This window comes from Zosterops lateralis, assembly GCF_965231275.1.
Source record: "Zosterops lateralis genome assembly, chromosome: 2".
NCBI lineage: Eukaryota > Metazoa > Chordata > Aves > Passeriformes > Zosteropidae > Zosterops > Zosterops lateralis.
The window spans coordinates 73,843,590-73,857,947 of NC_139763.1; the positions used below are offsets into that span (position 1 = coordinate 73,843,590).

The following is a 14,358-nucleotide window of genomic DNA, read 5'->3' on the forward strand; positions in this document are numbered from 1 at the left end:
AAAGGAAACAGTTTTGATTTGCTCATTTTTGAGGGGAGAGAGACAGAAGAAACCCACTGACCCCATCTTTTAACAGAGAAAGGAAATGGTTTTAGAAAGCAAATTATGCATAATCTTTATTTGAACAGGGAAGTAAACATGTATTCAACTAATTTTGATGCTATAGTCGTGTGTCACTGCACAACAATTCATACTTACACTTGAAAGTGCACCATTAATGGGTTCCATTTTTCACCCAGAAATACATTCAATAGCTTAGAGAAGAAGGCAAGAAAAATCCATAAAACAAGAGGTGTCAGAAAGAGGTTAAAAATAAGATTTATTTGCAAATCATTTTGACAATAAACAAATATCTCTGAGCTGTGCATTTTGGGGACTACAAGTCAGTTCCTTTGTGTTCTGAGATTTCCATTTGCATGCAGTATAGGATACCTCTAGAATTCAAAATGAACTTCGAAGTGTCCTTTTTTGCTTTGCTGTGCTGAGTAATTCATTCCACAGGCACACTATAGGAGAGTCAAAGTCTTTGTAATGAGAAGCTGTCACAGGAAACACACAACGAAACCACCTTGGCTTAGAAAGAAAACTCACTTGGGAGCTGTTCCACATTTGTTTAACACAGTGTGAAGCACTTCAAGATACCCACAAGAAGTACCTGGTGCTGTATGAAAAAAACCCCAAATAACCTTATGGAAAAAAACAACCCATAAACCCAAAACCAAGAAGAAGTGCCCAAAACTCAGTAAATATTAACATCTACCCCTAAACCTCACAGGTATACTGAAACCTCATATTTCTTTCTGATGTACAAATGCACAACACATCTGGTTATGACCCCAGTTCCCTCTCTTGGAAGCTGATGAGCTGTCTCATGTAAAAAAAAAAAACAAAAAAAAAAAAACAAACCCAAAGCCTCAAGATTTACTAGTAATAACTGTATATAAATGAGCTCAGGACAAAGGCAATACAAAGTGGGATTTACCTTAATGTCTGTCTGTGTGAGGGCAACCTCTCAGTCATGGCTAGAGTCACAGAAGCAGAAGAGGAAGACAGCAGCAACTTCAGAACATTTCTTCAATTTATGCCCACCCTTTTCCCTGACCTTTCTCTTTCTGCCCTTCATAAAGCCTGGAAGTTTTAATTCTGAAATCTTAGTTTGAATCAGATGACATCAGGAGTGTATTCTGAAACCCCTACATGATTAAGTTTTGAGCAGACCACAATTAGTATACCTTGCATTAGGACAAAGTTGAAAGGTAACAGAAGAAAATTAGGTAACTAAGAGGAAATAAAAGAATCTGATCCACATCTATTTTAAATACAGTTCTAGAAAGTATTCTTAAAACAAAGAGAAACTTTTTTTCCTCTTTATGAAGCTCAAAATAATCCCAATAATTGATATTGGAAAAATAGTTTTTCGCCCCTCCCATATATATATATATAATAATGAAAGAAAAGATGTCCAGATGTCATTGTCACCAGTTCAAATAAAGCATTAATGAATGCACTAGATCATTCAAATGTATACAAACATGGTTTATATATATACATAAATGCCCAAAAACCTCAAAAGTTAACAACTACTGGTGATAACCAGTTCATGTAAGTATTTATGTAAAGTTGGAGAAAATAATAGTCTTAGAAACATTATTTTATTTGGGAGACTTTAGAAAGACTAAACCAATATTCAAGTGAAAGTGCTCCATCATCAATGCAGACACCATCTCACCACAGGGGTTTCCCTGTACCTTTTGGGGAACCTAGTCCATTTTTATGAAACAAATATACTTGGTCATTTTGCATCAGCTATTACAGAAATGATCCTGTGAGCAAGGCCCAGAATCAAGCAATCTCTTCAAGCTGAACACCCCAGCTAACATCAGACTGTCTCCTGCACAAGCTCAAAACTAAAAAGGGATTAAGATTTCAGAACAAAGCTGATGTTGACAAACATTGTCCTGTTCAATCCCAATTCAGCCAGAACAATAAGAGCTTGTGATGGGTAAATTGTAATTCCATTGGGTATGTTCTCCCATTACACAGCTCCAAGGATTAATTCTTCTAAGCCCAGTCTATCCTAGTATTTGTGGTGTAGTCAAATGTAAACATTGTTAAGGTTTGCTGACATCTGATCTGGGCCAGGATTAAGCTGCAGGTGCCAAAATCCTGCATCAGCCTGTCCTGGTTTCACCTGGGAGAGAGGTGATTTTCTTCCCAGTAGCTGGTACAGTGCCCTTTCGGATTTATAATCAGAATAATGTTGATAACACACTGGTGTTTTAATGTAAACACATCTTAGCAACAACTAAGTCAAGGCCTTTTCAGATTCTCACCTCACCTTGTGGGGCTGCACAAGGAATTGGGAGGGGACACAGTCAGGACAGCTGACCCCAAGTGACCAACAGAAGGTCTCAGGCCATTTGGTGTCATGCACAAAATATCAGCTGGGGCAAAAGTTGGCCAGGGGTCACTGCCCAGAAAGTGGCTGGGCATCAGTCATCAGGTGGTGGGCAATTGTGTTTTGCCTCACTTGTTTTATGTATTTTATTTGTCATTATTACTGTTGTTTTCCTTTCTGTTTCTGTCCTATTAAACTGTCTTTATCTCAACATATGAATGTTACATTTTTTTCTCCCCCAAGTCTACCCCTCCATCCCATTTGGAAGGGGGTTGGGCAGTGGTGGGGTGCAAGTGATTGGCTGTGTGGCCTTTAGCTGCCTGCTGGGTTAAACCATAACACAGCTCCTACAACTCGTGGGTTTAGCAGTATTTTCACAAGACAACATTTGCCACATCTCATTAAGATTTCAAAGTTCAGAAAATTCCTATCTTGAAAATCCACTATTTGCTGAGGAATTATCATATTTACTGAGAAGTTTAACTAGCTCTGAGCACACCACCTTTAATGGCAACACTTCAAAAAGACCCCATGCAAGGGTCTTTTTTCCTACATATTCAGGTCTGACACCTAGAAATGCTCAGAATTTGTTTTAGGAGGAGTCCTGTACAAGTGATCCAGTTTTTAAATGTCATTAAATGTTTTGGCAGAATAATGTTATATGAAATCTGTCATATACTTGCTAATGTTTATAATCCAATGATTACTTATAAGAAGTATTATTGCATTTTAAGCGTAAAAATATAAGAGGTTCTATAAAGAAAATTAAAATAGCATTAATCTAATATTGATAGTCATATAAAATAACTCACAATTATGTAAGTCTCCATATTTAATTACACATTTAAAAATAAGTTATAAAAATAATTAAGCTTCTTTAAAACCCCTAGGATATTTTCTTTTAGGAGTTTTTACTCATATCTACTGATTGTCTAGCATCAGCCACAGTTTCTGGTACTCGAACAGTCATATCATTCATGGATTTCTTCAGGCAGATTTGGCAGCCTAAACGTGATCTGTGGGGAAACAGGACATTATTGTTAGTTCTAGCACCAACCATCTAACAGCATTTACCCCCTTTTGTCTCCAACACTCAGCCATCCCAAAGAGACCATGAACTAAGAACAACTACTCTTGTGCAGGCCTTAATCCAGCACAGGAGTGAACCATGTGCATCAGCACGAGGCTCTGTGTGGCAACAGCCAGGATTTAGGGCCAGAACAGAGCTCAGCACACTGGAAAGTCCCACAACTGAGCACTTCCTGCTCACTGAGACAATGCAGAATATGGGTGACATGTCTGGACATGGTGCTGGACATCAGATCTAGGTGTCCTGCTTGAGCAGGGAGTTGGACCAGTTGACCTCAAGAGGTCCCCTCCAACCTCAACCCTTCTGTGACTCTATGAAAAAAAGATCTGACCAAAACCTAAAATACCGACAAACACATTGATAAAATACATAAACTAGCTACAGATAATAAGGGAGAAAAAACAGAAGGGAAGAGCAACAAGAATAAGAAAATCTACACACAGGACAGCAGTGGCAGAGCTTTTGTGGAAGGAACTGGGTTTCCAGTCATACTTTAGTGTTAACATTTCTGCACCAGACCCCTCTGAAGACAAAGTACCGGCAACTGACAATTTTCAGTCACAAAAACAATACTGACATGCTTTTAATACTAATTCGGACAAACAACATCTAAACTTGGCAGTGCCATTTGCATAACGGAATCCAGCTATTCATTAAAAGCTGATTAAGGTGCTCCAAGAATACTGGACTGCCCCATCTGCAAAACTTTCTTCCCATTCTTTAGGGAAGTAATGTAGGGAAGTGTTATGTTGCCTTACGTTTCTGTGAGGCCATATGCCAGGTCCAGCATGTCCATCTCTTCATCAGTAATTGCATCCAGTTTCTCAAATATGTGGTCTTCAAATATTAAATGACAAGTTGAACAGGCTAGTGTCCCTTCACATGCACCTAAAGAAAAATAAATCAAGATAACTGAAAATCCAAGTTTCAAATTGCAGCTGAATTTCAGATGAAATTCTACACGTGTTTGTTTCATACAGGAAGCCTTGGTTGATTAGCAAAATTAATGTGCTGTATATTCCCACATTCATATACCTACTCCGATTTTAACTGTTCATAGTATTTCTACAGTTACTATAGCACTAAGATTTACTTAAATGCTAAGTAATCAGTTAAAATACTTAACTAATTCCCTTTCCACCATTTAAAGAAAGAATAGCTTTCTACTACAAGAATACAGAAGCAGACAATGCTGTCAATCAACACTACTTTATTTATTTCCAGTGCTGATCCTTCTTAACTCTTTCCCACAGTTTTGAGAAGGTTTTCTCTGGAAGTTCAAGAGCAGACACCTGCTACACAAAAACAATTCCTCAGAAGTACAGGAAGAAGGGATTTTATACTTACTTCTTCTCACTCAACAGAACAGTAATTCACAGCAACAAAGGTAGTCAGGCTAGAGAGTGATGGCCTACATGGATCACAAGGTGTTCCAGTATGAGCCAAGGACCTAACAAATTGCCAGGGCAGAGCAGCACAAGCACCAACTCCACCTACCTGCTAAAGAAATTGGGTCACCACAGTACAGGAAAAGTTTGAACTCTAACAAATTTGTCTGACATTGTATTGGGCTGTGTCTTGGGCTGGCACCAAGCTCTCCACAGTGCTCAGAAAGAAATATGCACCTTCAGGAAGAGGAGGAAAGCTAAATACTGTGGAAATTACAAACCTCAGACTGATTTAAATTGATAGAAGAGAATCAGATAATAACGCATTAGCCAATCTTCACTTATTTGCTTATTTCTAGGGAGAGTAGAACCAAAAGTACTGTGACCACATCACCTTTGTAATCCTTTGGAAATAAGGGAATCAAGACTGTATGTATAACCACTGCTATGAAATGAAATAGTGGAATTCATCATTAGACCATGAGAACCACACAGAAAGCACCGTGCTGCTGTGGTACCAAAAGTGTATATTCAAAGTGACCACAGCACTGCAATACAACATTTGATTTTTAAATTGTATCATGTTTTCAAATACACATGAAAAAGCAGAGTTTAATTAAAGTGCCAAACATAAAATTCATCACATCAGCAGCTTAAAGATCATTAATGCTGGGGAAGTGAGGGAAGGGGTGAGGGGGGAAGGAAAGAACACTGACCAGTCTCCTTGAACAGTGGAATGTCTTTTTACAACCGCAAAACTGGCAATAACAAACAAATGGAGTGCAGCTGAAACATTCAATAGATCTGCCACCCTTTATACAAAGATATTTCTATTATTGTTAATGCATATGGGATGCCCCCTAGTGATAGAAGCAAATAAGCAGGATTTACATTTTACTTTTTTCTTAAACACAGAACATACATTTTTACTACATTATTTCTCTGCCCTAGTAGGATATTTCATTAGCAAGTGGTTATTGAAATGAGACTAGCACATATTATAATTAAAGACTGCAACAGTATCCCAAATTTTCAGTTCCAGTAAAATTTACTTGCACTTAACTAAAACACACATCAAATTTCAAACTGTGCTACAATACTCTGCTGCCTTCTTTTTTTTCCACCAACTGCTTCACATTATGCATTCAGTTCTGAAAATTGTACTACCACTTTCTGCTTTAGTTCTATAAATTTTCTAGCTCATGTTCATATAAATATCTTCCTAAGGTATTTAATTGCAATTACCTAATACGTTTGAGCAATGTGTTCCAGTGTTTTGAGCAACAAGGGCTGGTGGAAGATGCCCATGGCAGGGGGGTTTGGAACTGAACAGTCTTCAAGGTCCCTTCCAACCCAACCCATCCTATGATTCTAATTGTGGAAAATGCAGAAGTTTGAAGAAATAGAGACAAGTTGTAACTTCCTCTTGTTTTGATTTGAACAGAACTAGTACTAAGTTAGAATTTCACAAGGTCTCCTTTACCCCAGTTCTTTAATAAGAATTAAACTCCTTGCTCTTCCCTTCTAACTGACATGGACTTGACTGTTTCTTTCACTTTGCACTCCCCTGCTATAGATATGGTGCTACAAAAAGCCTGATAATAAATTGAGACAGTCTGGCACTACAGAAATAACCAGACGATGTTAGAAACACAGCAGTTCTGTTTTTCCTCCAGAACAGAAGAGGTCTGCATGCAGCATGTTTCACACTCCACTTTGACAGCACTCTGCGCATTGTCCCCTCTTTAATACTCAACAATCACCCCCAGTATTTTTTCAAAACTTGAATCAAAATATTCTATGCACCTGCAGGAGGAAAAAAAAGGGGAGAAAATCCAAGTGAAGTACAGCTAGGTTTTATAGATAAAGTATTAGTTTACAGTTGGGCTCAATGATCTTAAGGGTCTTTTCCAATCTAAATGGTATTATAAATATTTATGCATAAAGAGGAACATAAGTTCTAGACACTGAATAAAATATTCAGTGAATCTACTTACCAAAACCATCTATGTCTAGATTATTGTCAACAACAACATCCAGCAGTGAATCCCCAGGTTTTCCCTTGGCTGTTAGTTTGTCACCGTCGCGGTTTATGAAATGAACAGTTATTTTATCTTCTGAGCTGAAAAAGAAAATGATACAACACAATTAAAGATTTCTAGAATTTTTTTTAATGCTTTAGAATTGATTGAATAATACTAAAGTAATAGTTGATACTACTACTATCAACTCCAAGAAAAGAGAAATTTAAGTTATTAGTTTTTAAAAGCTGTAACAGGTACAGGCTTTTACTGCTGTACATTGAACAAACACCATGAAAAATAAGGAAAAAAAAACCCTCAGTTTCTGTTTGGCCACTAAAAGACATATGGCATCCAGATGTTTTGCCTTTCACCAAAGACAGTTTATTTTAGGCACAATACTTGTATTTTTAACAAATACAGGGGCTTATTTTAAATGTTTATCTCTCCACCTTTCTGTGAACTCTTGCTTTGGATTTATGAACTTTTTGTTATTCTCATAATTATCATTTAGGATAAATTCCAAATTTTCCCATTTCTGCTTAGAGCTTTAGATATTTTACTTTATTAGTTCCAAAATTTAATAATTCTCTCCTCCAACAATTGGAAATTTTCCAATAGCATTCTGCTGTTTTCAGGCACAGATGCTCTGAGGAGTTCATCTTGTAAATATTAATTCTAGTGAAGTACAAAATTTTTACACTGGTTTCAAGGAAAGAAAGTTGCTTTTTTCTTTTTTTTTCCAGACAAACGTTTATTTAAGAAAAAATTCACTTTCAGTCTGCACAAAAATGTCTTAAGACTAAAACTTCAAACATTTAATTTTTTTTGCATTCTGTATTATTTTATTTCACACACAAATTAAAGGAGAACTTTAAATATACTAATAAAATACAGCATGCTCAATTTTAAACAGACTATTTTCTACAGTAAGTGAGCAAAACAAAAACTTGCTGGATGTACAGTGAAGAAATTTGCCAAGAGATGACAGATAAAAATAGAACAACTAAAAAGCTAATTCAAAAATTTATGTTTCCATGTGAAATCCATGTTTAAGGACCACATGGTTCATTTACCCAACTCTTCTTAGTAACTGCAGGCCTTGAGTGATTTACGACATACAAAAAATATGCAAATTTGAAAATCAAGTCACCCCTTGGAAGAGAACTCTAATCTGTACATCTGAACATTAAACAAAAAATTTTAAAGTGGCCATGCTGAAAAATCAGTCAACAAATTCTTTTTGTAACTGGCTGTAAAAGAATGTGTTTTTAGCCATCTGAGTCCTGGCTTGTTATGAAACAACAACAAATGTTTGTTGCTGTAGACTTCATACACCTGCCACAAGTCAAGCTCCATCGGCACCAGTGTGTTCTGTGATGATTCATTATGTCACGTTCAATTCTTTTCCTACCATCCCTCAGTCCACGCTCCAGAAGGCAGCCATGAGCCACTATTAACCTTAAAATCATTCCAAAACTATAAGTGTTAACAAAAGGTTGACCTTACTGACCTGCAGAATGCAACTGAAGCGTGTTTCATAAAAAATTTCAGAAATCTTAAAGATATATCTTTATCAAATATGATTTATGTTGCAAGTCACCTGTGATATCCAAGGACCACCAGCAAACCATTCTGTGGGAGTTTAAGAAACCACTCTGCTTTTCATTTTGCTCCTCGGCTATGTTAACACCTCCCACAGCAGAACCAAGGAAACAAGCACCCACTTCGATAAACTAGTACAGAATACACCACCTCCTCTGGGAGTTTAAGACTGATGGGTTTAGGCTGCCTCTGGAAAGGCACAGATTCACATTCTGAGAGCCCAAGTTACCGTCTGACAGTGTAATGTTAAACTGCCTCAAAAAGCCCTTCCCGAGCTCAAAGTACACTCTCCTTTGCTGAAATATTTCTGTCAACGTGACAAAAACAACGCTGACAGGAGACACAGTGCAGTATGTACTTGCATTTCTGGATGTGCTCTGCCAAAGGTATAGACATGGCAAGTACTAAACACTAAATATTTATTCCAATATCCTGAACATACTCACAAGTACGATAGACCAAACAGTAGGATGTCTGGGCAACCATTAGATCCCCAGAACTTTTGTAAATAGCAGGTTGACTCCCTCCCAGTTTTCAAAACACACTTGAAACTGTCTTCACCCGTGGTTACACTTGGATCTGATAAAACACCACAGTGCCGAATGAGGAACAATCCTGCCCCCGCTCCTTTGTTCCTTGTCTCTCCAGCCTCACACTGTCCTGTAGTAACCTCGGTCTGGGAATGCAGTGGCTGAAAGCCAAGGTCAATCACCCCACAGATGTCACAACCAGCAGAGTCAGATCGGACCCTCAGATGATATTTACACCAGTTTAGAGTGGCTGTGTTACTGCAATGACGCAATCTGGGTTTCATGATCAGGTTAAATCTCTTTACAGTATAAAAATGTGGGTTTGGATGATCCCCACTCCAAATCACCCTGCCCTCATCCTCACACCAGTATTACCACAAGCCAACTCCTGCTAACGTGAATGAAAACCAGCCACAAAAACAACTGGACCCAGAAAGCAAAGGTGATAAAGGTGCCAGGAAACAAGGAAACAGCAGTGGGATCCCCTTGTCAGTCGGGGCAATCTGACATTTGCTTCAGCCAGTGGAGGACCTGCACTGTGGCTGTGTGTGCCTCGTGGTGTGACACACAGCAAGGGGACACACGGAACTACCACCCCCAGGTCACTGACTTCTGGTAAAAACTGACACAGTAATTAATCTTTTGACAGGACCTAATCCACCCTGATTTGTAACTGAAACTAAAATTTATTTATTTGTGTAAAGTTAGATAGAGCCTTCTTAAGTCTTTCAGTAGATCTTTCTTTTTTTTTGCTATTGCCACCTTCTATCACTCTTCACTTCGCCAAAATATTTAAAAGAAAAAAATCTCTGGTGCTTTACTTGGTGAAAATACTTTCAGAAGTGTGTGTATGTAATAAACAGACTGGTCAGACATTCAAAACACATACTGAGCCAATCTTCTCAATAACTGGGGGATACCATTAAAAAAAAAAAACAAAACCTCACCCACATGAAACAACATTTAGGCTTTATAAATTTTAAATAACACCGGTTTTGTCCACCCAGACACTGTTTGCATCAAGAAAAACAACTATTCAAATACCAAAATGTTGCAAACCAGTCACAGAAACAGCAAATCCAATAGCCCTAATTGCCCAAGGAGTTTCAGGAATTAAACTATTATACAGGCCTCAATCAACAGAGGTTATAAACCTCAACTAATCTTTAAAGCATGCAATTATTATACTGTGCATCAAAAACATTGTACAGATAACCAGATTGGTATAAAAGAATTCTGAAATAAATAGCATTCACCATGAAATTAAAAGAAAGGATAAGGGATTAAAAAAGGAACAAGAGAAAGGAGGAAAATGAAAACAATGTCTGATGCTCCACTGAAACCCTTGGAAACCTCTGCTCAAAGGAATCACCTCAGGTAATGTTTTGTATAATGAGGTCTTCATCCTCTGGACACAAATACAGCTAATTTTACATACATAAATAATAATGTATCTTTTTACTGAAATAACACTGGCTAATTATATAAAGGTCAGGAACTGGGTCTCAGATACGATGCCCAGAGAAAGCAACTTATGCATAAATGGAGAGAAAAATAACACACAAGAATTTTCCTTTTCTCCCAACTCGCTGAGCCAGGTTATGACATTGAGTATATAAACAATATTGGAAACACTTGTTTGCACAAGCTTGTTTGCTGGTGTGCTTCCAAAGTGAATGTAAATAAATTCCATTCTGTACTCAGCCTGTTTGTGAAAGACATGAGGGGATTACAGGTCTTACATTACTATTAGGTAAGCAAATGCTTTCCCTTCATAGGATTCTCTTTTCAATTATTTTAATACCTTTTAAAAAACTTGCCAGTACATCACGTCTTTATTTTTTTAATTAAAAACTGCAAATCAGGGACCTTAAAATCAACTGATTACCAGCAGGATCCTTCAGAGAAGAGATATGACTAGCAACTGACTCATCTCATATGGGAGTCCTCGGCTAGAAAAGTTAAGTCTCCTCATATTAAAAGTATCTGCTGGAAGAAAGTCAAAGATCACTTACAACAGAGTTTAAAAGCAAACTATTTGAGACAGCTTTGATGTTGAGGGCACTATCCCTATCTTCTGGAAACAGGTCAGGCTACACCCCTGATGCTGGGCTGCTGATTGTGGGTCCTGTTCCAAGTCTAGGAAAATTCTCTGGCAACCAAGTACATCAGGGTTTTAAAACTTCAGATTTTAAATACTGAAAGTTAGCTGTAGACTCTGACCTATCTTTGAATTTACAAACCACAAGCCAGAGGGCTGTGCCTAAACAATCTGTGACTACCTGTAATAAGCATCAAAACTACAGCTGTGGACTGTGTAATATTAAATGCCCACAGATGTAGGGCGTTCTGAAATACTGACTCACACATACTGGAGAGGAGAGAAGGAGCTCTGCACATTTAGATCGGAGCACAGAATCAATCTGGTTGGAAAAGAAGAATCAATTAGGTTGGAAAAGACCTCTGAGATCATCAAGTCCAAACTATTACCAAAAATGAGCATGTCACATCCAGTTTTTCCATGAAGAAAGATGCAAAAGTGCTCTTCAGTATAGAAAAACCTCACCAAAGGCAGAACGCACTTCAATTATTAGGATCATTCTGATATGTGCTGTACTTCTACCACAAGCCCAGCCAGACTTTTACAAAAAAACCCTCAATAACCAAACAACAGAGAAAAAAAAAAAAAAAAAAAAAAGAAAAACAAGTGCAACTTTAGTAAGGTCATAACCTGTTAGAAAACCAGTCTGAGCACCAGGAGCGCTGGTTTAGCGTTCCATAGCCATGTCAGGGTTCCAGGTCACACCGACCCCGAGCCTCACCCGCGCCGGGGCCCGGTCCGGGGCCTCGCCCGAGGCAACCCGCAGGGCCGGCACAGCCCGAGGGGGCACGGCCCGGTGGAGAGGCCCCTCAGAGCGCCCCGGTGCCACCGCCAAGCGCCGGGAGGGCGAAGGGGGCCGGGACCGTCAGGGGCACCGCGGGAAGGTCACCCCGCGCCGGCCCGGCTCGGGCGGCCCGTGCCACAGCCAGCAGCGCCCAGACCCGGCCCCGTCCGGGGACCCCGCCCGGCACCTCACCCGGCATCTCACGGCCGTGACCCCCTTACCTGAGCCCCGCCCGGGCCGAGAGGCTGAACGGCCGCGCCGCCCTCCCGGCAGCGGCAGCGCCGCCGCAGCTCAGCCTCGGCCCGGCCGCCGGCGAGGCGGAGGAGAAGAGCCAGCGGCGGGAGGAAGCGGCGGCGGCGCGGAGGAGGCGCGCCGGCCCCGGGGCGGCCATGGCAGCCATGGCGGCGGGACGGGAGCGCTGGGGCCCGGCGGGGCAGGGCGGGGCGGGGACAAAGTCCCGCCGCTTTACGCCTGCGGCGCGCGCGGCGGCGATTCCCGGAGCCGGTTACGCAGCGCGCGGCGTGACCGCGGGGCTACGCACGGCGCGCGGGGGGCGGGGCCAGAGCGCGGGCCGCCCCCGCTGCCCTCAGGTGCCCTCAGAGCCCCCAGTGCCCCCAGAGCCCTCAGAGCCCGGCGCTGGCTCGGCTCTTCCCGGTGATTTATTAAAAAACTATGGATATTGATCTAATACCAATATCCAACTATGACGGGCAAAGACTCTCTAACAGTTTAAAGTTAGAAAGTGTGTGTTTATTACGACGCTCCTAAATACACACGCGCAATTTACAGATGATCACAGGGTCTTTTATGTACAGGAGTATTGAATACCCAAAACACAAATGCATATTCATAGCTCTGGTACCTCCCATTCCCCGCTTCCTATGGAAATTAGCCCAAAAAGCCATTAAGCATGCGTAGTTTGTTCTTTAAAATGGGTCGGTGGTCTTTTTTTATAGGGTGGGGTCCCAAAATGATGAAGTAAGATGGGTCTTCCTCTCTTTGACTTTTTAACCTTTAGTGTTAGTGACAGCTGAATCCTGTTTTATCCAGGACTGTTTGATTTATGATTGTATTGGATTCAATGTCCCTGTGGGAGACCCGGCCCGTGAGGGAGCGGGCTCCAGCTCCAGGCTGGGCAGTGGTCGATGCCACTTGGAACTCCCTTGAAACAGCTTTATTTGATAATAAAGCTCCCGGGGAAGTGGAACTGGCAGCTGGGGCGCCTGAGCCGTCCGCCTAAGCTGTCCATGGAGAAATTCCCAGTTCCTCATTACTGTTCCTTGCGACAGAGGATCCAACCTCTAAAACACGGGTATCAGCACATGGACAGCAGTGCTGCTGTCAGAGGGTCTACAGGGGGTGGACATTCATGGTGTACGGCTCAAGTGCCAGTGTGTGCCACAGGAAATTGTGACATTTCCTGAGCAATCTCAGACTGCACGTGCGGGCTTGTCTCTGGGAGTTATGATCAGATAGTTATGTAGATACCCTTCGATCTACCACACCCTAATTGGAGAGTTCTGAGTGAATAAGGAAGAAATGTAACAATTACTTGGAAATAATTCGTTCAAATGGGAATGGAAATGAATGGGGGAAAAGGAGGGAATGATACCTCTGATACACTTGAGGTTGCAAAGATTATTCTTGATGACTTATAATTTCGTTGTATCAGAATAAGATTGAAGAGGGAGATAATGTACTGTATAACTTGAACTTCTGTATTTTCTTTAAGGAGAAGAGTAGGTTCTGGTGGAAATGTCCTGGTGGAATTTTCAAGAGCCTCCAAACTGTCTGTCCATAAACCAAGTGATCCATAAACAACACTGATGTCATTTTCATTGGGTTTCACTCTTTTGCACCACAAGAGAATGTGGCTGTGAATAATGCAGTTTATTTCAATGCTGTCACTATAGCATGGGGTTACATATGCATAATCTTAAGGCAGTATACAGCTAAATATGTACAGTTCCAGCTGGAGGTCTAATATTTTAAAACCAAAAGAGCACATTACATAATCTAGTTTGACTTCCACCAGATGGCTGCTCGTTGTAAATGAATGGTTAATGCAGGAAATAAGCCTGAAAGGGGCCCTCTGTACCTTCTAATGTAAACCTTTGCTGTCACATTCAACTCAAGCAACTAAATAAAGAAGTATTTATCCATTTTGTAAAGTTTTCTTGCTCATATTAATTGCACTGAAAAACAGTCCCGAAATTTCATTCCTTGGAAGTGGAGAAAGCCTAATTATATATCGATTTTCAAATAATTTCTTTTATTAGTTTAATTCTGAGTATAGAAATGTTTATGTCAGTTTTCCACAGCCAGGGCTGCTTACAAATTAAAACAGTTTCTGTTCTTTGCAACGTTCACCCATCATTTGTTGTACCTCCTCCAGGCTTTTTATTTTAGGCACTGTTGTTACTAGTCTCCTTCCATAATAG

At 40.3% G+C, this 14,358-nt stretch overlaps 1 protein-coding gene across 1 annotated transcript; it reads right to left on the reverse strand.

Annotated features, from left to right (window-relative positions):
- Positions 1-2,923: 2,923 nt before the first annotated feature.
- On the reverse strand, positions 2,924-12,323 carry FDX1 (ferredoxin 1). The gene is made up of 4 exons (XM_083854590.1): positions 12,139-12,323; positions 6,874-6,998; positions 4,247-4,376; positions 2,924-3,414 (listed from the first exon to the last, which is right to left on the reverse strand). Exons 1-4 carry the CDS (start codon positions 12,315-12,317, stop codon positions 3,300-3,302), a joined length of 549 nt encoding a protein of 182 aa, XP_083710716.1. The 5' UTR covers positions 12,318-12,323; the 3' UTR covers positions 2,924-3,299.
- Positions 12,324-14,358: the final 2,035 nt, after the last annotated feature.

Coding starts and splice junctions, on each gene's coding strand:
- FDX1 (XM_083854590.1), bottom strand. CDS start 12,317: ATGGCTGCCATGGCCGCCCCGGGGCCGGCGCGCCTCCTCCGCGCCGCC. Junction 4,377..6,873: donor TCTAGACATAGATGGTTTTG/GTAAGTAGATTC, acceptor ATTTTTCTTTAG/GTGCATGTGAAGGGACACTA. Junction 3,415..4,246: donor GCATATGGCCTCACAGAAAC/GTAAGGCAACAT, acceptor GTTTCCCCACAG/ATCACGTTTAGGCTGCCAAA.